Here is a 25,659-nt window from a genome sequence, read left to right on the forward strand (position 1 = left end):
TAGCACACCGCCTCAACATGCATAGAACACAACAGTCAAAGTGATTACGGTGATTACGTAAGTGATCACCATACAGATAGGATGTTGCAGGCTGCAATATTTAAAGAAGCCATATTTAGCGGATATAATTCCCTCTTCTGATCTCCTGATACTTAAAAAATATTGCTTGAAGTAAGATATAAAGTAATACATTTCTGTCTTCCCATCTGCTGATACTTAAAAATATGTGCTTGAAGTACGATGAACTATACTCTTTTTATATTTATACACAAAAAGTGGTATGGGAAAAGATGCACAACATAAACAAAACGTTCTAGACAGACTTTAAAAGACAATGAACAAAGGACGACAGTGTTTATTGAAAAAAGTGCGATCTATGCATGATTCAAAGAAATTTTTCAAAGCACAACATTTCTCTCTATTTTATTTTGTTTTATCACCTCCATTAGAAATAAACAAAAAAAATTTTCTTTTCTTGTTTACATTTGTACAGAGATGTGTCCCTTAGGTAATACAGAAATTTAAAATGATGTCTTGGTTAGTTCAAGTGTTTGACTCCAGCAGGATAATTGTTTTTCCATATTTCTTCAAATTTGCTCAAGAATAGTTTTGTCAAGGTATACGCCAAATCACAAGATAAATAAAACTGTGTGTCTCTTTCTACATAATAAAAATTGGAGGGGTTGGAGGTTATTCCAGTTTGCGAACAGAAGTTTCTTATAATAACTATAATTTATATTGAAACTCCCAACCGTTTACACCTTTCAAAAATTATAGAAAATTAACTGGTACCGGTGTTAACGATATCCTGTCAAAGGACTGTGACGGGTTTATCATTCAAATGTTTTGCCGTTTTGACATCAAAATATTATACCGTGATTTGGTTTCCGAGGTATGAGTAAATAATACACCCTTTCGAGGTGAAACTTTACAGCCTCCGTAGCAGATCTATTGGAGTGGCAGCATTACTTTTTTTCTCTCTGAAAAAGTAAACTACCTGCACTACATCACAGTAAATCTACTTTCGGATGAAGATTTTTGGGTGTTTTTTTGGGGGGTCAATAAAGTTGCATGTTGCCAGTGTTGACAAACTTTTTGAACGGGATACGGAGGTCTGCGTCTGGCATAGGCCTAAATCTCGATACACACAGACCTCAAACTCACTACTGAAATGGGACCATCTTATGACTAAGCTTAAGTTTCCCATCAAACACCACCACCACCACAACAGTTCTTGTCGTTGTTGTCATAATGATGATGACAACGATGATGATGATGATGATGATGATGATGATGATGATGATGATTATTATTATTTTTTTATTATTTCATATCGATCAATTTTGTGACCAAAGAAATGCGAATTCGAACCAAATTCAAAACTCAAAGTGCACAACACCGCAGAGTCGCATGCAAAATGATAGGTCACATTGTCCAGACACGATCGATGATGTAAGCGGTTATTTACACAAAGAACCACAGAAAGCCTCACACAAGCTGCCGCTACTTGCGGAAAAAATGCAATTATGAATTGATTGGATTGATTCATACTCGCAACCACACATTTCATTATATTTGGCAAGTGATGCATTCACTGTGTGATTTAATTAAAGTCCTGAATGAATTGATTTTGGAGCCCATTGTTCCGGATCAATGCTGTTTTCGAGAGAAAGTGGCAGACGATGTATGGGGAGCCGTCATTATTTACGGCCGGGGAGGGGGGGCAGTCGGAGAATCAGAGGGCGGGTGTCACTCAAAAATTGAGAGCTAAAACGGGGTGCACAAAATATGGAGGAGAAGGGGGGGGCAATTCATTTTTTTGAAATGCATTGGAGCATTTAGCGCAGTTATGAAATGACACAAAGGCCCTGTATTGAAATAAACTGAACTGAACTGAACTGAACTGAACTGAAATGACACAAAATAACAATAGAGAATGAAAAACACTAATTATTACAAAAAATGGTACCAAGTTATAAAAACACGCGTACGTGCATGCACTTTACGAAAAGTCAAATTTGTAATATGCTTTACCCGGTTAGCCAGAGTTGACAGAGTACTACTTTTATACAATATCTGTTCGTGTAATCTTAGCAAACATTGTACAAACGTGGTACTTTGTGCTCTTTGCCAAGGTGGGTAATATGACAAACTTGACGTTTTCGTACAGTTATGGTACAGGTTCATATATATGTATACCAAGTGCTGTGACAAGAGGTGGTTGAAGAACTGGGTCATGGAGCAATGCTCTCAGCAGATACCATTTATAGTGCACAGGATCTGATACAAAAGAGAACTGTTGTGAATTCATCCTTAATCACAGAAATATATACTTTACTTGGCGTAAGTTCAATAACCATTTTGACATTTAACCATACCCATCCGAATTAAACAATACTGTATGGTTGGATACTGGTTATAGGGAGAGCTTTTATATTTATATTGTGTTGTGACGTTCAATTTGATTTTGTTGGTTTCACCTTTTTCAACCACCATGAGGCAACTGATGATAATCTATGGGTAAACCAGAATTTGAAAGGTCTTCACTATCGCTGTATCCGCAAATTATACAAATACATGTATTAATATTTAACCCTTCAAAGTTCGGGGGGGTTGTAAAACTTTCTGTGTTAGCGAGGGGTTTGCTAAAAATGCGAGGGGAGGGAGGTTTACTTGAAATTTTGGTGTTTCTAAAGTAATTCCTTCGACCCCCATGCAGTAAATAATGACGTCTCCCTTGGATTCATCGCGTTGCCATGGCTGTCATGACTACCGTTACCTTTTGTATTAAGCATTCTCGTCCTCGTAGATGTATAAAATTTACAATTTCTGTGGAAAATTCTTCGATGAAATTATATTTCTGTTTTAGGAAGCTGAGTTTTACCAGTAAAAGAATCGTTTTTGCCCGTGAACACTCGTCATTACCTCAATATGGAAAGTGACCAAGCATGCACAGCGCATGTGTGATGTGCCACATCACCAACAAGAGAACATCAGATGAGCTTACTATAAATAGCCATAGTGCGCATGTGCTGATTTACGATCCGCTATCGACACTTTTCGCTGATAAACATCAGCAGATTAAAGCTTAAATCGTATATGACATAAAATTAATAGCAATGGTTTAACACCATGCAATTTTTTTAGTATTGCCATGACTTGTTTACATGTATTATACTTCTGAGTGTAGTAGACTTCCGACAAACTGCATTGTTTCCGGAGCTCCACTAGCAAAAAGCGATATATTTCCCGTACTACATTTATACATAACAAATGCAGGACAATGTATAGATCACACTTCAACAAATACAAATCTTTGAAATTGCTGGACAAGTTACGTTCACTCCATTTTTATCAGTGCACTTTGTTTCGCTTTTCTTAAACTTTTGCTTTGCTTTGCTTTGCTTCGTGACCCGGACCTCGAAGTTTACTGGTACTAGATTTCATCGTACCTAGGACCTGCAGTGATATCTCATTTTCGTACAAAATCATGTTACAACTTGTCTTCATTAATGAAGTTCGCCCTCCGGGAAGTTCACTCATCCTCAATTCCCACAGAGAGGTCATGAATCATGCATCCAAATAATAAACTGCTGATCTCTGGGGACTCTGTTGTTCTTTATCTTCAGACAGGAAAGTACACTGTTTGAAGGAATCGACAAACATGAAATTCGGGGTAAAAGTCGTCGGATGTCATCCGAACGGAAAGAAATTGGACATGTACTTGACTCACGACCTTCTACAAACTTTGAAGTGTTAGTTACATCGGTAATCGTCAACGTGAAATGTTTAATATATTTTGATTCGTCACTTCACTTCGTCAGATTGCAGCCATCAAAACAAATATTCCTATAGGTTACACTGTGTTAGAATGCCGACTGCAGTTACATGTTGAGAACTTTTAATTTGGTTAATAGTGTATTATACTGTACAAACGTGGCTGTCATAATCAAAGTCCGTCCACCAGGACTATAGCTCCTTGTCCTTAACTACAGAGAGAGAGAGAGAGAGAGAGAGAGAGAGAGAGGGAGTGTGTGTGTACGTGTGTGTGGTGAGGCAGGCGTACAGAGAGACAGTGAGAAGAAAGTTTGGCATTGTAAAACTCAAAAGTGAAATGAAGTGCAAATTACTGTAAAAGGGCCTAATCTGGGGTATTTGTACGTTTGGAGATGGTGTGTGTAACTTAGGGGAGAACCATTTGATTTTTTGGGGGGGGGTATGGAGGAAATGGGTATGGGAGCAAATTTTTTTTTCCTGTCACAGTGACAGCAATTTTTTTTTTCTACTGTCAGAGCTGCATCAATTTTTTTTTTTCAAATGGAGTAGCAATGCAAATTTTTTTCTTTGTCATCAAGTTTGTGATGCGTTGTATATAAGGGAGCCGTAATATTTATGGCCTGAAACTCAGAAATTTCAAGTGACACCCCCCCCCCCCGTCAACCATGATGAATTGAGTAACTCCCCTCTCTAACTCTGAAATTTTGACTGATTCCCCCCACTTAGAAAAGTTAAATACAAATACATGTATTTGTAAAATTTACAAAATACAGCAATTTAACAGTAAAGACCTTTGAAATCCTGATGTACTCTGCTAGACTATCATCAGTTATCTCATGATGGTTCAAAAAAGGTGAACCCATCAAAATGAAATTGCAAGTCACAATAAAATAAAGATATAAAACCTCACGCAGTATCTAACCATATAGTATATTGTTTAATTTGGATGGGTATTATGACAAGGTTTTCACTAGGATATCTGACCGGGCAGAATTTGAAAGTGCAGGGGAAGAACACGCGAGAGGCTTAGGGGGAAAGTGTCACAGGGGCTTTCCCGTATCTTGCATGGAAAGTTTAAGATATTGATGTGTGCAATGGTGCAGTCTGGTGCTATCTGAGAGGTGTTTTTGAATTTTTTTTTACTAAGTGAAACTGTTAGAACACCTCAAGGGGGAGAGCACGAGAGGGGGGTTCCCCCTCTCGTATTGGAAATTTTGGGAAATTGATGTGTTTAATGGTGCAATCTGAGAGGAGTTTCAGGTTATTTTGCATTTGGTAAAATGTTTGAAAATGACATTGAACACTGCAATATTTTTACATTTTATGCATGATCAGTGTTTGTGTCACAATATTCAACAACCAAATGATGACAATACAATTTGTGAAAAACAGTTCTGTTTGCCAGAGACTGAAGATAAATAAATATACAGGAACGGAAAATTTGTGACCTTCTTGTGTCATTTCTCCAGTTGCCAGCTTCTAACGAAAAGCTTGAATATGGTATGTTTAACTGTCAAATGGTCATTGAAGTATGGTAAATGGAAACATGTCTCTGTGATAATAAAGGATGAATTCACAACAGTTCTGTTTTGTCCTAGATCCTGGGAAAATTTTGAGAAATTGATGTGCGCCACGGTGCAGTTTAGTGCAATCCGATAGGTATTTTAAATTTGTCTTTTACCAGTAACAGTGTTAGAAAGCCAAGGGGGGAGAGCACGAGAGGGGGTGCCCCCTCTCGCATTGAAAATTTTGAGAAATGGATGTGTGCAATGGTGCAATCTGAGATGTGTTTCAATTTATTCGCCAAAATAAATTGAGTAACCCGTCCCCCTTCTTCCTCTCCACATTTTGAGTAACGCCCCCTGAAGTTTTCAATTTTTTTAGTGACCCTCTCCCTTGTATTTCATTACATTTGTTGTTCCTCAATTTTTCATTGTCAACTTGTACATCTTCCTAATATATTTATATTGAGAGAATACTATATTGATTTTAACACTAATTATTGACTCCTGTCTTGTGTTTTAAAATTTTCACAATTTACAGAAGTCAAAAAGTCCCCTTTAGATAGTGCCTATGCCATTGAGATATTGCAACAGAAATCCTGAAATATGATTTCTTGGGTCAGGAAAGGGAAGGAAAACATTGAGTGCACTGAGGTGTAAGTAGACCTATGTAGTGCATGCTTATATCATAAGTGCTGGGAAAAAACATAAGAATTGCTTGTGGTAAAAACATTTGCGCCGCCTATGGCGGCGCGCCGGCAAAGAATACATGAGAATAGGGTTTCCAAATTTTGCTAATTTCTGGTGCATTGTGACAATTTTTTTTTCACTTCTGTCTGTTATGACAATTTTTTTTTCTCAGGCCATGGCAGGATCAATTTTTTTTTCTTCTATCTCACCTGGCGACAAATTTTTTTTTCTCAAAATCCTCCATACCCCCCCCCCAGAAATCAAATGGTTCTCCCCTTAACTCTAAAAAAGACCGATTCAATGAATGTTTTACGAGTCCAAGCAAAGTTGTAGGCAATTATTACAATGTTTTGTTATGCAAGTGCTCAAAGCCCGAGTTGGCTGAAAAGAATAAATTATGTGGGTGTCGAAAACCACCCATCCTATTCACACATTAGAAATAAACCGCATCATCATCAACGGTACATAAAGTGAACATGCTATGTGACGGGAAAGGGAAGTCATATTTACCATCACAATAACATGATCTTGACGCAGAACTTGACCTTGAAAATGTATGGGTCAGCGACCGGTGAGTAATATCATGCGGATTACAACGAGATTGGTCGCCTGGGGCCACTAAATGATGATGACCGGCTGTTATCAATGGAATAACTCTTTGCATGGTAGCACAGTTCGTTCTCAGGTATAACCCACACTATTGAAGTAATTGCTATCGTATTTGACAAGTGGAGCGTATTGTCGCAGTCTGTCTATTTTTGTAGGTTTATGATTTTTAGCATAAATCACAGCTGCTGCTTCTTTTTTATCACTTACAAGAACAGTATAAAGTCGGTTGGGAAATTTTCAGGGTTCGTACTCGTTTCAACAAATACTGTGTCTATGATAGTGCGGATGCTGCTTGTTGGAATGAAGAGCGCCCCCAACGAGTACCAGTTTACAGGCATAAACTTCGATATCAGTTTCTTCTGACAAAGCTATACACCACGTTTTTCCCATTGATCAGAACACTAACAAAAGTTCAAAGAACGATACACTTTCGTTACATTCGTTTATTCTGTCCGATAACTGATACATTTTGAACGAATATGCAATCCTTATTGGCCATTGTTTTCTGGAACAATCCAATCATGTTCAACACTGCAGGTGGTTGCCAAAATTTCCTGTTTTCATCCTCATATGATCCAAAATATTGTGATATTTGCAAGGTTTTACCATTGAAAAATCTGGTGAAGTAGAGCTCTGTTGCTATGGTAACGCCTTCAGATGTCTCAAGATACAAGCAAATATGTTGTAATTGGTATTCTTACAAAGCACATACTTCCAGTAATTTTTTTTTTAATCCTCATCAAGCATTCAAAAATTTGGATGGCTCTGAGAAACTTTTTTATAAACAATTACATACACTTTTGCACACGATAGGAATATCATTAGCAGGAGCAAAAACTGAGTGAATAAATATATAAACAAATAAAGTTTCAATTAAATTATCACATAAACAGAATGGAGCAAGTGGAGATAAGACATAAATAAATAAACCTTTAATACCAGAATGTTACATTTTTCTTCCACTATGGCAGTGCTGCAGCCAGGAAGCGCCCTTGCGACAATGTCCCCAAAACGGAACCCCTGTCCTGCATTCTAGTATACTGCGGGTCACCTCGGACGCACTGATTAGTTGACTGTGTTAGGTGTAGTCTGCCAGTAATATCTGTTACTGATGATGGCCTTTGTTTTGCATGATTAGTTTGAGGCTTATATTTATGTACTTTCAAAACTGTGACTAAAATGCTGCACATGTTGTAGTAGCATGGAGGTAGAAAGTTGTAGTCAAACTGATCTCTGACTAGAGGCAGACACGCCGGTATCTGCAATAATATTTTAGCCAACAGGCCATACGCCGGCATTTTCTACAGTCTTGGCAGTGTAGCGCCAGTGCTACATAGCCAACACGTAAGAAAAAGGCGGTGCAGAGCCCCTGGGCTATAATTTAATATTGCAGCTACGGCATACTGTTACAATTGCCTGAAATTAAAGCATAGCAACGTTGTCCCGGTAGCTTGAATTTTGTTTTGTGAAACTACTTTATAATGAATACAAAATTTGACTGACAACTCACGCATGTTGTCCCCAAAATGTGTAAAATCTCTCCAAAAATAAACTAACGGTAGTGGGACACAGTGTGCCCTGATTTAAAACTGACTGCAACACTGGAATGTTCATTAATAAAATGGTATTATCATTTGGACTGCATCACATGTACGTCACATGTAAAAGACATGCTGAAAATATCTTTTAAATTTCAGACTTTCATTTTATTCTCTGACGTTTATTCATATCAGTTGAAATTTGATGCAAATACATGTCTAAAGTCTGTTTTGTAAAGTCAGTGTGTTCATACATTTCAGTAATCCAGGCAGCAGAAAAATCAACGAAATGACACAAAATTTCCTTGGCAAATCTGAAAACATCCTGATGCAGAAAGAGAAGAAAAGTGGGGAATTCAATCTTTTATTTTTTGCTTTGGTTTGTATAGCTGTCTCTATGAGGAAAACATTGTCCACTTATATTCCAAATCCTGACAATGTTAATGACGGCAAACTGCTTGACATAGAGGTATAACTGCGCTACGTTTCAGAACATTGTTTCTGTATTATCTTTACACAGAGATTCAAACCCAACAGACACTGATACAGCAGCTGTGGCAGTCACAAAAGTGACAACAGCTGGAACGGTTTATGCTGCAGGTTGACAGTCATTGTGTACAGACTATAGTGCTGTAATAAAGCAATAGACAAAGATTTTGTCCAAATTAATCCTGCTCTCACACAGTGCAGCTCTTATTCTTGCTGTTTCTGCAGTTTTGAAGTGATGAAAACTCTGTTATGGAAGAGAGATATTATGGCTGCCAATGTGACTTTTACAAATAATGCTTTCCTTTGAAGTAATCACGCTGCCTTCTGAAAATAGGTAAAGTACAAAGCAATAAATTATGGCAGATATGGGATATATTATTACACCATTAGCATTTAGTTGTAAAGGCTTGTGAAAACACAATTCCACATTCATTTAAGTTAGGCTGTTAGGATGTGAACTTTTCCTTATGGTGCAAGCTAGTGTATCATTAGCGAGTGAGAAGTTTAACAAAGGCTCTTTGGATATTTGTATGTTTTCAAAATTGATTTCATGGTTGACTTGGTCAGTGACCCAATGACTCTTTTCTCCCTCTTCACCGTGTCATAGGTTACCTAGGGGTCAGGGTTCACAGTGTTAATGTAAACCACATTGTGTGGAAAGACTTGTCAGATTTCATTCTAAATTTATGCAATTAACAGTGACAAAATTGTGGGTATTCTTTGTTTACTCAGATCACAAAAATCATACTTTTCGAAACCTATGCACAAACTAATAACATAGTTCTGCACAGATACAGTAATTAAAAGACCAATTTGATTTGATGTCAAAGAATAGACCAGAGCACGGACTGGGCAGTTATCAAAAAGCACATCTGAGGCTAGCAATGATTCAAATAAATAACACTACACATGATTGGATTATTTGTAGGCAAGTAGGTCCCTGACTGGTCAGTTTGAGTTGAATCAGCTACCAGTATTGCCTGTTGCAAAATTGGAAGACCATGCAAGGTCAACAACCAGTGCTATATGATCTGATGGGAAGACAACGCTAGGTAGAGCTGTGTGCAATGAAAGTTCATCATCAGTCGGCATTGGTATCACCTGTAACACATCGAAGTTCCTGTCGATGAAGATGTAATCAATGGCTGCTTTGAATCCTGCAACATAGTTAGTGTAGTCTGGTATACCACAGGCACTGCGGAATTCAAAGTTGTGTTGAAGAGCAAGTCCTTGTGAGTACTCATCTTTGCCAGCTGAAAATGAAAATAAAAAGATTACATATAATGGTGGTAAATTAACTTTGGGATGGAATTCCTATCTGCTGGAGGGTCTGTACTCCGGGAAGTATAGTTTCATTGGTTGTACAGTCTTTATGGACTTGAGGTATATCTTAGGGTGGTATCCATGAAATCTATATACATATGTAAAAATAAAATACATTATGAATTTAGGTACATGGTTGGTATGTAAGGAGATCTGTGTCTCTTTCAGGTACTTAACATTTGGCTGCAAAATTACATGTGTAACTCCATCATAAATTGATATAAAAACGTTGTGAAGTGAACAGGCCTTGATTATCAGAGAAATTTCACTGTGATTTAAAATGAAAGTAATTTTTGATGTAACTGAAACCTATCCTGTCACTGGTCACTTGGTCCTTTTTGTATCTGCACTGTTCCTGATATGCTGAGTTAATGGCTTGCCAAGTGCTAGGTGAGTTTTTGGTTCACACAAGAAGATGTTCACTCCACATACCACTCCACATACATGAAAAAAATATGAATGATTTTGCTAAAATTTGTCAGGCGCCTTTAATGAAATTCTTTGTTTGCTGTCCTCAGATTTTTCCTCAAACCTACCCTCCTACCAGGTTAAAAAAACCCAAACACACACAGAGATTAAACACAACGTAAATACATACACTAATTTTCCAATGTATTTCTTGGCTGGGGTAAAGAAAATAGCTTTTTCTGATATATAATACTTTAAACACTGTTTATTTTCATCATTTTGTGTAAAAACCTACCTACCCATGGACAGCGATCACATATTCACAAATACTCAACCAGGATTTTAATAAACTTTCAGACTTGAGCTAATTCTAGTCCAACCAACACAATGAAAACAACTTGTCCATTGTGGACCTTTTCACAATTCATACAGCAAATTCAGACCATGACAGCTTATAGATGGTTTGGTTTTGTGGTAGCTGATACAGTGTCTTCACTAATCTGAGAGAATGTACATAAAATATCTCACCTGAATGCCAATCTGCATAGTTGGCTGGTATTGATTTAGATGTGATGTATTTGTACACACCATATTTTGGATCACTGTTGAAATCACCGCACAGTACGATGGGTAATTCACCATCTTGGCCCTGGTCACAATAGATGATAATTCTTTAGAACACACGTTATGTTTGTATGATTACAAAATGTCATAGCTACACAACAATGACAAAACTTGTTTGTTTAATGTGAAAGCATTAATTTTACAGAGATGTAATCACACTATTTTGACAATTGCAGAGGGATTTCAATTCATTGATTTGCCACTTATACTTGGATTTAATTCACCAGACTTGTGTATCAGCAAAAGTAGCAAAACTAAATCGCAGTAAATAATTAATGCTTATGAAGCATGTGAAAATATGAGGTCTTTTAAAGTCCACTTTTGTGATTTCTTTCTGTTAAAATCAAACCTCTTTTTATTTCTAAAATCTGTTTTTCTCTTCTTAAAGGCACAAAGTCGCCCATTATGACCATTAATTCATTTTCACAATGGTTTCATATTTCGTGTTTAAAACCGGGGTCGAATATATGCATGGTCACCCATTCATTATCTTTAGACATGTCAAACAATATAAGTAGTATCTCGCACCAAACAAAATTCATGACAAATGTCCTTTAAACCTTCAATTGCATTTGATGTTCCATCAAAATGTTTGACCTTTCATAAAATTGATGATGTTCCATCAAATGTTTGACCTTTCATAAAATTTTGCTTACAAACTGAATGTGCACTGGTGAATTTCAACTTTTTATGTCATAACCCTCCCTATCACTGGCCTTATCTACATACTCAGCATGTTTTCAAACAATTTATTACAAGTTATGTATTTTTCTATAGCGCCCCCAAAGTTTTAAGTACAAAGTCTTTTGTTTTCTTCTGTTTAACAAGCTGCTCACAGACAGCCTCTACATACCTCTGAACAGTGCATTGATGTCACACATTGTAAATGCCTCAAGATAAGCTCTATCTGGATAAGTCTGATGTTGGCAGCCCTTGGGTGAAAATACAGATGTGTATTTGCAACACATAGTTTCTTCTTGGGCTCAGCAAGTGTCTCAAACATGGCAACCTGCGGGAGAATCAGACTGAAGCTACTATTTTGGCTGACATTCTTCATGTATCTCATGATCTGGCATTATTGAATGGAATAATTTAGATGATCAATATCTGATTCATTTAAGCTGGGTTTAGATGTTTCGTTGTTACCAAGGATGAGCAAACCCAATAGTAAGATGACCAGGACAACCAAATGAGTTGCTCAGACCAATGAATTTGCTATTCAACTATGTCAGTAATATACAGGTTTTCATTGGACTAAGATTCATATGCTGAGGGCGCCCTCCATTGAACAATGGAGTCAAACTGTTTGTAAATTGAGTATCTGGTTGACTGGGAAAACAGAAGTATAGAATTATCATATATTTTGTGAAGGGATTATTGAAAGTAAAAATGTATTATTTTATTTACTGACCTGAAGAATTGCAGACCTAGTGAGAACTTTCTCAAGAAGTGCTTTGGAAGAAGAAATCTTTTCCAACAGATCGCTGTTCATTTCCTGCTGAAGATATTCATTTAACTTAATGTCATGTCTTGATAGCAACCTGAAACACAAAGAAAGTTCAATAAATTTGTGACTGGATTTGAACTCATGACATAAAGGCACCCAGTCACCTACTGAAGACATCGCAGTCAAAACCACTCAGCCAAATACCCATCCCTCAAAAAGAGTCTTTCAGTAACCGAGCTAAGTTGTTACAAATATTCTGACCGCAACCCCTCTATAAATTAGATTCCGTATATCTCATCAGAGTATACAACATTTAAGTTCCTGATCACAAACTGAAAATCACAGTCACTACATCAAATGAACCGGTAATATTTATTTTTTGATAACGCCCAATCTCTTTATATTCAAATCCAAAACAATTCAAAATGGTAACTGTAATTTTGATGTTTCAAAAACAAAACATTTACATTGAGGCTACTGATAGACACTGACTAGATGGCTTATTAAATCAAACAGAACTGGTGGAAGGTGAATAGAATGCAATTAATTCAGCTTGGGCATACTGTCAACTATTTGTAAACCCAGCCAAAGATTTCCAAATTATGTCAGAAAGGCTGGCATTAGAATCACTTTCAAAGTTCACACAAAACTGATTCTTAATATGATGCTCTGAGCATCAGATTCTAGTATTAATGAGGAAAACAAACACAAAGATCACCAAAACCAGTCATTCTTTTAGTAAAGACACATTAAGTGTACCGGTTTTTAACACTCTTCATATGGACAAGGATAAATCAATAGTGTTGAAAATACTTTTTAAAATCTTCACATAAAATACTGCAACCAGCAACAAAGAAACAAAAATCAATGATGTTATTATATGAGAATTTTTCAATTTTTCTTTCCTCTTGGTATGTTTGTTCAGAAAACAATTGCTGATTTATCTTTGTCCTTTTGAAGAGAGTCAATACTTTCTAAGCATCTTCATGAAAATTAATGATCTAATAACTCCTGTCAGGCAGCTAAGGAAGTGCTCGAATTTGTTGCTGAATCTGATGCATGGGGCATCAGAATCAGTAATGTGTTTGAAAGTGATTCTATGCCAACTTTTCTGATGTTCATTAAGGTAATACGTGCCTCGAAAGTGAAAGACCTAAACTTTTGCTCAAACTTTCCTTTAGGAATCTTTCAACCTTTCTCTTTCAAAACCACGAATAAAACCCAGGGGTCACCATGCAAATTTTAATACTAGAGAAACAAATGACCCAAGATTACTGATATTTAAAATTCAAAATGGCTGCCATCCCTGTTTAAGTCTATGGAATGAAACAAAATTTTCAAATTTCGAAAAACTAAGCCAGTGAAAAGCTTTCTTTCACCAAGAGCTTTAAAATGAACCCTCACATGTGGTTTAGTGGAAAAGAATTGAAAAAATTTTAGTCCTAAAATCTGTCCCCGAGACGCATCTTAACAAGTACTGTAGCCTACCTGAACTTATCCTTCTTGTAGAATATAGCCTCTCCTTCTCTGATCTCACCAGCTTTTCCTGTATATACTCCTTCCATTCCTTCTAACTGGAGAGCTGGATAGAGAGCAGTATTGTACAGTTTCTTCCCCATCTCTTGAAGACAGACGATATCTGAGTTGTATCCTGAAACATTGGAAGGAACAACTGATCAGAACTGATGTCTAAAAGCAACATCAACAACATAGTGTGCTAGAGAGTGAACATGATCTTTGCGAATTTTCAATTATTTATTACATCCAGTGTGCTATCTATAGGGTCTTCTTCAGTGTAATCTCTATCTTATAAGATTTTTCAATCTCCTTGTCAGCAACAATAACAATGAATGTGATATGTAAACTTTTCATCGATCACAGAGAACACTCTTAAGATAGTATGTTATAAGTAAAAGACTTAAACTTTTGATTACACTTTCCTCAATGAAACTTTTACCCATTCTCTCACCAAATCAACAATAAAAATCAGGGGTCATCACACAAAGTTTTGTACTAGATAAACAAATTATCTGACATTTACAGATATTTGAAATTTAAAATGGCAGCCATCCTAGTATTAACTCTATGGGGAAAAATACAATTTTACATTTTCGAAAAACTACGACAGTGTATATTGTTCTTACTCCAAGAGCTTTAAAATGAGTTCCAACATGTGGTAGATCAGAAGAGCATAACTATTTGACAGCCTGAATGTCTGATTCCAAGGCGCATTCTACCTTAACCCTTTCACCACCATGGTTTGTCCCAAATCCATTGTTTTCTATGGTACAGTTGGACCTGTACACAGGGAACTGGGGGTGAAAGGGTTAAGACAGTTGTATGTCAGTTTGGCTGCTAGGGCAATTTGTTATGTTTTCCCCCAGGCTGTTTGTAAATAACATGCACTGCTGCAGCCTGCACATGTGAACTTGCACATAGCTTAACATCTGATTCATACCAATTGCTGTACACCTGGTATCCTTGTACTGAGAATGCTCTAAAAGGCGATTTCTGCTCTCTGTCAAAGACTAAGAGGCTTTGATATTTATCTGTTGGTTGCTACCCATAGGAAATTACATGTTTGTATAATTACAGGATGAAATCTGTGTAGTTTGATTGAAATCAGTATCATGTGCAATCTTTGCAACTTAAGCAATATGCTGTTTGTCTTGAGTAACAAGACAGTACCTGGGAAACACCATGGCCACACAAGATCTTTGTAGATAGTCTTATATAATCAGCTACTTGATTTGTATGCTTTGGCATAAAAATAACAGAGAGACTGTGTTACCAGCATACCTTACTGGATGAATACATTGTTTGTACAGAATGAAACGAAAGTTATTGAATTTAAGAACAAGTTTTCAAACTTGGTGAAAATTGGTAATCAAAGGGGACTGTGATAAAGGGTCCGTTACTAAATCAAAAGGTGACCAATGATGAAAGAAAATTTTTGATGTTGTATCAGTGTTCTTGCGATTTGAGAACCCTGGTTACATTGACCTTCTTACCCACTTAACAAAAACACTGTATATCTTCTGACTAAAACAAATAAACATCAAAATAAACACATCAAAATGACAAATTGAATGGAAAAGAAAAATATCAAAACACAAAACCAGTAACAGTTAACCACTGACAGGATTCTATTGGTTCAGCACAACAAAAGAACTTTTCTATACAACCTTCTGAGGGCGCTATTGATTTAGCCTTCAGATCAGATCAGAGTCCAAAATGTACAATTACAGAGTACATGTATATTAAGGAATGTGGTGCAATATCATTAATAAAAGCAGGGCTCGAAATTAGCGGTAGTCCCGCGTCCACAGACTACCAACTTTTCCCTGGGGCTACCAAAACCCATGAAATGGTAGTCCACACGGACTACCAAAGCTTGGGACATGAAATTACTTAGTGAACGACATGATGTTGATCGCTGTGACATGACCGACGCTCAGACAGTCATCCCAGCTGGACACAGAAAGGCAAGACAATGACTTTGCTATGCAAATTAAAAGGCGACAGTGCAGTCGAATTTGTTGGGACAAACTTTCAATAAAATATCATTATTTGAACTGATGTACTTGGATGACAGGCTCGGAAAATGATGGCCAATAAAAATTCATTTTCATAGTTATTTAATCACAATGTATCAATCACAATTAAACACAAAATTATTCAAACTGCAAAGAAAAAGCTGCCAGGCCATCCACAAATTCCGCTTTCGGAAGTGTACGAGATCATTCAATGATAGTTTACTATGGTGGAGAAATATAGCCAAAACTGCCACGAAAGTATTAGGAACATGACTGTACCAAGTTGTCATCCTGAAATTCATAGTCAATTTATTTTTTTAGCAATGTTATCTTTACACGTGCTGAGTGAAAAGTCGTTGTGACAGTCATGGAAAATATCAAAATTGACATACAAGCTCTGCGTATGTGTGAATAGGTCGTCAAACTTTGAGGCGTCACCGTTGTCCACTATACATGCTATACCGTTCTCCTAAGGCTATGATCTGCAGGTATTGATGTCAAATGACTAGAAAATTCACTTCCTGGATAGAATCATGCAAAATAAATCTTTCATTGCCTAGATATAAATAAAAATATCCTTTACAAAAAAAACTCTTCATTCATGCATGGGCTACCAGACTTTGTCACTGGGCTACCAACTTCAGAACGATGGGACTACCAGGGAAAAAAGTTAATTTCGAGCCCTGAAAAGTCACCCATAATTCCATCAATACACAACCACAAAAAAACCCTTGCTAAGAGCTGAAAGGCACTTGTACCAATATGTGTATGACATTTTGTGAAATATGTTCAAGTTTTATGAACACACAGAGACCCTGGTGAATGCAGATGGACCCCGGGATGCACCCTAGGCACCATAACTCATATGACAGATTTCTCAGTTATTCACAGCTGTTGTACATTTCAAATGGTAACATGGCAAAGCAATGTTTGTAAACAAGCAAGTGAAACATTAAACATGACTGAAAGCCACCATTGCCTGTCATGCCATTCTATTGCTACGATACTTATTTAATAATGCTTCAAGATTCCACATTATGAGCGTACTAGGTATAAGTATCAGGCATGAGTAAACCATTTTGCATTTCCCAAACCATTTCAATGTAACTCAAGAAGTCCTGCATTCTAGTTTGCTAGTCTTGCAATCTAGTTGCTAGTCCCATCATCAAATTTGCCAGTCCTGTAGTCTTGTTTGTTAGTCCTGCAGTCTAGTTTGCTAGTCTTGCAATCTAGTTGCTAGTCCCATCATCAAATTTGCCAGTCCTGTAGTCTTGTTTGTTAGTCCTGCAGTCTAGTTTGCCGGTCTTGCAATCTACCGGTAGTTGCTAGCCCATCATCAAATTTGCCAGTCCTGTAGTCTTGTTTGTTAGTCCTGCAGTCTAGTTTGCTGGTCTTGCAATCTAGTTGCTAGTCCCATCGTCAAATTTGCCAGTCCTGCAGTCTTGTTTGTTAGTCCTGCGGTCTAGTTTCTGGTCCACTAATCTTGTTTGTTAGTCCTACAGCCTAGTTTGCTAGCCCTGCATGCACACAGTTCTTACAGTACAAGTGCATCAGAATTCTCAGGACAATTTGATCAGAGAAAAATAGCAAATTCACTTGTCTAAAGGGAAAGGTTTGTAGTTGAGGACATAATACCATAAGATTTATTAACCGTTTCCATCACATATTGTTATGTAGGTCATTTCCCCCACACTCATCATGACCTGAGTTCAATCAGTCTAGAACATTCCCAAGGTCACTGCCCTTGATGACCTCACAACCTTGAATTCAATTAGTCATGTTTGGAATGTTCTGGAAAGTTGATTAGTTGTGTAAGGGAGATAATTTTAGAACAGTAATTAGCATGTCAATAAAAGTTCTAGATTGTTCTTATATGCCTTTATAAAAGGGACGTGCACAGCTTCCAGTCAGACTTTTGGGATCGTGTCTCTTGTGTGTTACTAAACTCCAGCAGTAGTCATTCTCAAGACTTTTCAAGACCTTAACTGTCAACGCTGGATTTATACTGTGGACTTTGTGCAGCTTCAAGCCTGCAAGCCGAAGGACTGTTCATTCATCCGACTGACTGTTACAACTCTGAGACTGGAGCTTTGCCGTCCCAGCTGAGATAAGTAGTCTGTACACTTTTAAAGCTTGTACTCTATCCCTGACTTAGCAATTAGTTTTTTTCGTAATAAATTTTGTTTAAACGGAAACTGCTGAGTTCACCCTTTTGTTCGTTTTCTCTGCACGTAACAATTGGGGGCTTGTCCGGGATTCGAATATTTTGAGCCGTTTGACAACATTTTGCCTGCCTTTTTTTAAAAACTACAGTATTCTGTGAACTCAGCGAAATTTAATCATGGCGGAATTTAAACCAGAGGAAATGGATGACCTTGATCAGGACACATTTGATTCCCTCAGAAAAGACGACCTCATTGCACTGGCCAATTTCCTTAAAGTAGAAGTCAAAAGATCTATGCGCAAGAGGGAAATACAGTACCGTATTGCCAAACATCTAGTTGATTTAGGCCAATTTGAGGAATCCACCCTGAAAGATTATGAGCCCGAGTCTACCTCTGAACTCAGAAAATTAGAATTAGAAATGCAGACAAATTTGGAGATCAAGAAACTAGAATTACAAATGGAAAAAGAGAGACAGGCATTAGAAAAAGAAAAAATACAAATGCAATTAGAAATGGAAGAAAGACAGAGAGAGAAAGACAGGCAGGAAAGATTAGAAATGAAACGTTTAGAGCTTGGACAGTCAGGAAAATTCTTCCCTTCAGACAAGTTTGACATCACTAAGCATTTCAGGTTAGTTCCCCCTTTCCAAGAAAAGGATGTTGATAAATATTTCCTCCATTTTGAGAAAATTGCTCAGAGTCTGAATTGGCCTAAGGAGTCCTGGTCTATGCTTTTGCAGAGTGCTTTGGTGGGTAAAGCCAGAGAAATTTACATTCAGTTGTCAGTAGAGCAGGCTTCAGATTATGATTCTGTGAAGGAATTAATTCTCAAGGGCTATGAATTGGTGCCTGAAGCTTACCGTCAGAAATTTAGGGATTGTGAGAAGGCGAAAGACCAAACTTATGTTGAATTTGCTCGAACAAAAGAACAACTGTTTGATCGTTGGTGTTCTTCTGAAAAGGTTAGTCAGAATTATGACAAATTACGACAACTTGTTTTGATTGAGGAATTTAAAAGGTGCATCCGGAGTGACATCAAGACGTTTATCAATGAACAAAAGGCAGATACATTAGAGGTTGCTGCACGTTTGGCCGATGATTATTCATTGACCCACAAATCTTCATTTCTCAGCAAACCATCCCAGTCCTTTTCCTACAGAAACAATGCAGGTAAATTTAACTCCTCCTTTTCATCCAAGAATTTCTCAAAGGACAGTAGAAAATCAAATGACAACAGTTCACAGAGTTCAAGTAACACTCCCACATCATCAGATCCCAAGTCTCAATCTCCTTCTGACAAACAGTTTGGTACACTTTCTTGTAATTATTGTAAGAAAGACGGCCATTTAATGTCAGAGTGTTTCAAATTGAAAAGAAAACGTGAAGGTCAAAGTGGTCAAAGTGGATCTAAGCCAACCGGCTTTATTTCTTCATCAACTCAATTAGAGTCTAATAATGTGTGCAACACATTTTCTGAGGTTAAATCCCTCTTATCCCCAATTAATGAGGTCAAGGTCAATTCTTCTCAAGATAGCATTATGGGTATTTTCGAACCATTTATTCATGATGGTTTTATATCACTTTCTAGTGATTTTTCTTCCGCTACCCCTGTCAAAATATTAAGAGATACCGGGGCTTCCCAGTCTCTTTGTGGCAGATACCCTGCCGTTTTCTGAAAAGTCATTTTCAGGTTCTAAAGTTCTTATTAAGGGGTAGATTGTAATGACTACATTCCTGTTCCTCTCCATAATGTCTATTTGTCTTCGGACTTTGTTTCTGGACCTGTGACTTTAGGTATTAGGCCTTGTTTGCCTTTTGAAGGGATTCACCTTCTTCTCGGAAACGACCTTGCTGGGACAAGGTCATTACTAATCCACTTGTGACTGATAATCCTAGTTTAGATCAGGATCCAGAGCCAATTGAACAAGAGATACCCGATTTATTTCCTTCATGTGCCATTACTCGAGCCATGTCAAAGAAAACTTCTGAGAATCAAAATACTCTCAAAAATAATGTCACAGATGTTGACTTAAATGACACCTTTCTCAGTCAGGTGTTTGACACGGATCATTCCGTTATCCCTCGTGGATTTGAAACTTCCAGTAAAACTTCTGCTGACCAAAGTCAGACATTTTCTAGATCAAATCTCATTGCAGAACAACACAAAGACCCAGATATTTTGTCTTTGTTTGACAGGGTAGATGATGAAGATAAAACTTCAGATAGCTCTGTTTCCTATTATACAAAGTCTGGTATTCTCATGCGTAATGGAGACCTCCAGATGTTTGGTTGATGACGATTGGGCTATAAAACATCAAATTGTGATTCCAAAGCCCTATCGTGCTGAAATATTGCGCCTGGCCCATGAAACCCCCTGGGCTGGTCACTTAGGAGTCAGGAAAACTTATCATAAAATTCTCAGTCACTTTTATTGCCTAATCTCAGGCAGGATGTAGCACATTTCTGTAAAACTTGTCACACATGTCAAATGGTAGGAAAGCCGAATCAGACCATTCCAAAGGCCCCTTTACAGCCAATTCCTGCATTTCAAGAACCATTTAGTAGGATACTAATAGACTGTGTTGGGCCCCTACCAAAAACAAGATCAGGAAATGAGTACATGTTGACAATTATGTGTACATCAACTCGGTTCCCAGAAGCCATACCACTGAGAAATATAAAGACAAAGACTATAGTGAAAGCTTTAGTCAAATTTTTCACTTTATTTGGCCTCCCTAAATGTGTCCAGTCCGATCAAGGCTCCAACTTTATGTCTGGTATTTTTCAACAAGTAATGGATCAGCTAGGCATTAAACAGTATAGGTCATCCGCCTATCATCCAGAAAGTCAGGGTGCTCTTGAGCGATTTCATCAAACTTTGAAAAACATGATTAGGACCTACTGTTTTGACACAGAGAAACAGTGGGATGAAGGAATTCATTTTTTGCTCTTTGCTGTTAGAGAGTCAATTCAGGAGTCTCTTGGTTTTAGCCCATTTGAGCTTGTATTTGGACATACAGTCCGTGGCCCACTTAAGCTCGTTAAAGAGAAATTCCTGTCTGACGACAATGATTGTCTGAATATTTTGCAATATGTGTCAGATTTTCGTACAAAACTCTCTAAAGCATGTGAATTAGCCAGAGAAAATCTTAAGTCATCTCAGCAGTCAATGAAAACCAGATATGATAAAAGCACCTCAAAACGGAAGTTTGAACCAGGTCAAAAGGTTCTTGTTCTACTTCCGGTTCCTGGCAAACCACTCCATGCTCGTTACTTTGGGCCATATCTAATTGATAAGAAATTGAGTGATTTAAATTACATCATAATAACACCTGACAGGCGAAAACAAAAACAGCTATGTCACATAAATATGCTTAAGCCATATTTGGATAGGGATAATCCTACTATAACTCAGCCTGTCAGTGCAGTCAGTTCAAACCATTATGAAGATAGTGATACTGAAACTGACTTGAGTGAAAATACTCTAAACTCAAAGCTGGGCTCGGTCAAGCTTCAAAACTCAGAAATCCTGGAGAAGCTGGAGTCTACAAAGTTGGCACACCTCCAGCCAGAACAACAACAACAGGTGAAAGAACTGCTCCACGAATATAAACACCTATTTCAAGATGTTCCAACGAGGACAAACGTCATCTATCACGACGTTGATGTTGGGACAGTAAGCCTGTAAAACAACATCCATACAGACTGAATCCAACAAAAGCAAAATATCTCCAGGAAGAAGTCAAATACCTGCTGGACAATGACTTTATTGAACCCAGTAAAAGTAACTGGAGTTCGCCGTGCATACTTGTTCCCAAATCAGACCACAGTTATCGTATGTGCACGGACTTTAGGAAGGTCAACACTTTAACAAAGACAGACACTTTCCCAATCCCGAGGATTGATGACTGCATCGACCGAGTGGGAAAAGCCAAGTATGTGACAAAATTTGACCTACTGAAGGGATTTTGGCAAGTCCCTCTGACGGATCGTGCTCGTGAAATATCCGCCTTTGTTACACCAGACGGATTGTTCCAGTACAAGGTGATGCCATTCGGAATGAAGAACTCTCCGGCAACGTTCCAACGGATGATCAACGACGTCATATCCGGGCTAGATGGGTGTGCAGCCTACGTTGACGTCGTCCTGTATAGTGACACCTGGGAGGAACACATCAAGCTCATGCGGAAGTTCTTTGAGAGACTGAGTAAAGCAATGTTGACTGTCAACCTTGCAAAATCTGAGTTTGGTTGGGCGAGGGTGACTTACCTCGGACATACTGTAGGACAGGGTGAGGTAAAACCTGTTGATGCCAAAATCAGTGCCATTTCAAGTTTTCCCATACCAACTGCAAACGACAACTGATGCGCTTCTCGGTATGGCTGGTTACTACAGAAAATTCTGTCCAAATTTCTCCACAATACTGAGCCTTTGACTAACTTACTTAAAAAGAAAGTAAAGTTTGTTTGGTCAGAGCAATGCCAACAGGCATTTGATACACTTAAAGCCATACTGCAAAGTGCCCCAGTGTTGTCTGCACCAGATTTCACTTTGCCATTCAAATTAGCTGTAGATGCTAGTGATACGGCTGCTGGTGCTGTTTTATTGCAAGAGGATAGTCATGGTGTAGATCATCCTGTTTGCTATTTTTCACGCAAATTTAACAAATCCCAGAGAAACTACTCTACAATTGAAAAAGAGTGTTTATCTTTGATATTAGCTTTACAGCATTTTGAAGTTTATGTTACTTCTTCAAATCAGCAATAGTGGTTTATATTGATCACAACCCTCTTGTTTTTCTGCAGAAATTTAAAGGCAAAAATCAGAGATTGCTAAGATGGAGTTTAATGTTACAGGAGTTTAATGTTACAGATTATCGACTTAGACATATCAAAGGCAGAGACAATTTAATTGCAGACTGTCTCTCTCGTATTTAGAACTTATTGTTGTTCACACTTTTAAGATTACATTTGTAAAAGAAAGATTTTTCATTGAAAAATTTTCTTTTTTGAAGAGGGGGTGTGTTATGTAGGTCATTTCCCCCACACTCATCATGACCTGAGTTCAATCAGTCTAGAACATTCCCAAGGTCACTGCCCTTGATGACCTCACAACCTTGAATTCAATTAGTCATGTTTGGAATGTTCTGGAAAGTTGATTAGTTGTGTAGGGAGATAATTTTAGAACAGTAATTAGCATGTCAATAAAAGTTCTAGATTGTTCTTATATGCCTTTATAAAAGGGCGTGCACAGCTTCCAGTCAGACTTTTGGGATCGTGTCTCTTGTGTGTTACTAAACTCCAGCAGTAGTCATTCTCAAGACTTTTCAAGACCTTAACTGTCAACGCTGGATTTATACTGTGGACTTTGTGCAGCTTCAAGCCTGCAAGCCGAAGGACTGTTCATTCATCCGACTGACTGTTACAACTCTGAGACTGGAGCTTTGCCGTCCCAGATGAGATAAGTAGTCTGTACACTTTTAAAGCTTGTACTCTATCCCTGACTTAGCAATTAGTTTTTTTTCGTAATAAATTTTGTTTAAACGGAAACTGCTGAGTTCACCCTTTTGTTCGTTTTCTCTGCACGTAACAATATGAAACAAAGAAATCATCTGGACAACTTTGTGTGTGTAAGATGTGCGTTTTTTTCTTAAGTTCAAGACTTGTCTCATGTTTTTTTTTTAAAAAGTAACAAATATTTACCTGTGATTTCTTTGATGATAAGCTGTTCCCTGTAATCCACTTCCAAGGCATATGGTGCACAATACGGAAAGAGCACATTCTGTGCAAACTCTGTAGTAGCGTAGGGGTCTGCTAGGATGTTATATGAAACAACCCTAAAACTGAACAGGCAATATTTCTGTTATTATATTTCTTGATCAAAGAGAATCTCATACAAACTATTCTTAAAATTATATGTATATTTTGATACTTTAACTGGTGATGTCTGTTTATTGTCCACTATACTACACTTTTCCAAATTCCTTTATAATCTCATAATTACATCCTTATAGTGATGTAATTTTGTTGAAAAATGCCTAAACACTTTTCATTTCTCTGTATATGGATATCGCAATCTTTGACTGCAAGATCTGTGACTAAAGAGCTCTCCTTGCACTCTGTTTCTCAAGGGTAGAGAAAGGAGAACAACTGAGTGAAAGATTTTCCCAGTCAAATGCCACTTTATCCTTCTGATGAAAGTGGAACTAAAATGCCATAGTATTTGGAGTCCATGCAAATACTTAGGTACTACATTGAATTTAATCTGCCATACATTGTAATTCAGAAGAAAGCAATTCCAAAATCATTCCTTTCAATTATATCATTTTAGAGGAAATGTTTAAACTTCCTCATGTAGGCCACACAACAAGTTTCTTTACTCATTATAAAAACAGAAAAGTTTAAGACATTAGACAGCTCAAATGACCAAAAAATTACGCTGGTGGTATAATAACAGTGCACTGAACAGATTGCCTGTTATACCTACCCTTCAGGGCCCACAGTTTTCTGTGTGTACAAATGTCTGTTTTCAAAGGGGCATAAACCTGGTCCTGCCGATATCTCAGGGTTGGACACAACTTCTAATGGCGTCCCTTGCCGGTTCCCATCTGCAGGTACGCAAACAACTTTCAACTTTTGACCAATGTCAGAATTAGTCGGTTTGTACACTTTTCCCTTTAAAATTTCCGTCCATTTATCTGGAACTCGAGTGGCACTGATGTCAATTTTCAGTATCTTCTTTTCAACTGTGACTGACTCAGTAGATTCCGTCTCCATGGCAGCATCATTATCTCGCTCAGTCTTCATTGACATTTCTTCGGGTTGGTTTGTGTTACTGTCACTGCTACCTGGCAGGGTTTCTTCCTTGACCTCCTTGTACCACATAAACTCAGTCTTCTCTACATTTCCGAATTCCATTTCAACCCTCGGATAGACAGGAAACCCTGCCATCATAGAATTTGGTAGACTGAAATTTAAAATTGTCGGCGGGTTTCTAACAACTTCATAGCGGTGATCTCCTATTTGCAATATTGCACCGTCTTGCCACGCCTCCTCATTGGATACATCTTCAGGTACTCTATCACTGTTCTTGAAAAGAGACACTGCTATTTCTTCGTTTGGGACTGGTTGACATGCACTGTCACTGTCTCTCTTCATCTTTTTATTTTTCTTCCCCCTTTGTGATGCTTTCCTGATATTGTTTGCTATACGGGATAGAGACTTGCCAAGGGCTTCCCTTTGCTCTCGAAGAAGATTTGCGTGTTTTTCGCCATGAACGAAGGAAATTTGCATGTCTTTATCAGTAGGGATACACCTTACCGTAACTTTTTCCATCGTTTCTGATGCAGTGCTAAGCGATCTGGTGTACGGAATGAACCGTCGAAGTAAAACGTGTGATTTTCTTATGAACATGAAATGAACCGTATTGCAACATCTAGTGTCATACATCCAGCTCGCTCGTCTGTTGCATGTGGTCTTTTTCGTTTGTCTGTGTTTCGTTTCTCCACTGCAATCTACAGCGCCCTCGATTCATTTCACGGCTCGGAAGTAA

The 25,659-nt window shown here is 37.8% G+C and overlaps 1 protein-coding gene across 1 annotated transcript; it reads right to left on the bottom strand.

Moving 5' to 3' along the window:
- Positions 1 to 8,262: 8,262 nt before the first annotated feature.
- LOC139143338 (2',5'-phosphodiesterase 12-like) lies at positions 8,263 to 25,637 on the bottom strand. Its single transcript, XM_070713577.1, has 7 exons — positions 24,595 to 25,637; positions 23,811 to 23,950; positions 13,896 to 14,058; positions 12,372 to 12,501; positions 11,814 to 11,969; positions 10,865 to 10,985; positions 8,263 to 9,858 (listed from the first exon to the last, which is right to left on the bottom strand). Exons 1-7 carry the CDS (start codon positions 25,554 to 25,556, stop codon positions 9,569 to 9,571), a joined length of 1,962 nt encoding a protein of 653 aa, XP_070569678.1. The 5' UTR covers positions 25,557 to 25,637; the 3' UTR covers positions 8,263 to 9,568.
- Between the last annotated feature and the right edge of the window lie 22 nt (positions 25,638 to 25,659).

This window comes from Ptychodera flava, chromosome 11 (assembly GCF_041260155.1).
Source record: "Ptychodera flava strain L36383 chromosome 11, AS_Pfla_20210202, whole genome shotgun sequence".
In the NCBI taxonomy this organism is placed as follows: Eukaryota; Metazoa; Hemichordata; class Enteropneusta; family Ptychoderidae; genus Ptychodera; species Ptychodera flava.

Excerpts from the sequence above, each read along its gene's own strand:
- LOC139143338 (XM_070713577.1), bottom strand. The coding sequence starts at position 25,556 with ATGTATGACACTAGATGTTGCAATACGGTTCATTTCATGTTCATAAGA. Across the intron at positions 23,951-24,594 it reads AAAACTGTGGGCCCTGAAGG|TTTTAGGGTTGTTTCATATA; the intron begins GTAGGTATAACA and ends TTGCCTGTTCAG. Across the intron at positions 11,970-12,371 it reads CTAGGTCTGCAATTCTTCAG|GTTGCCATGTTTGAGACACT; the intron begins GTCAGTAAATAA and ends ATTCTCCCGCAG.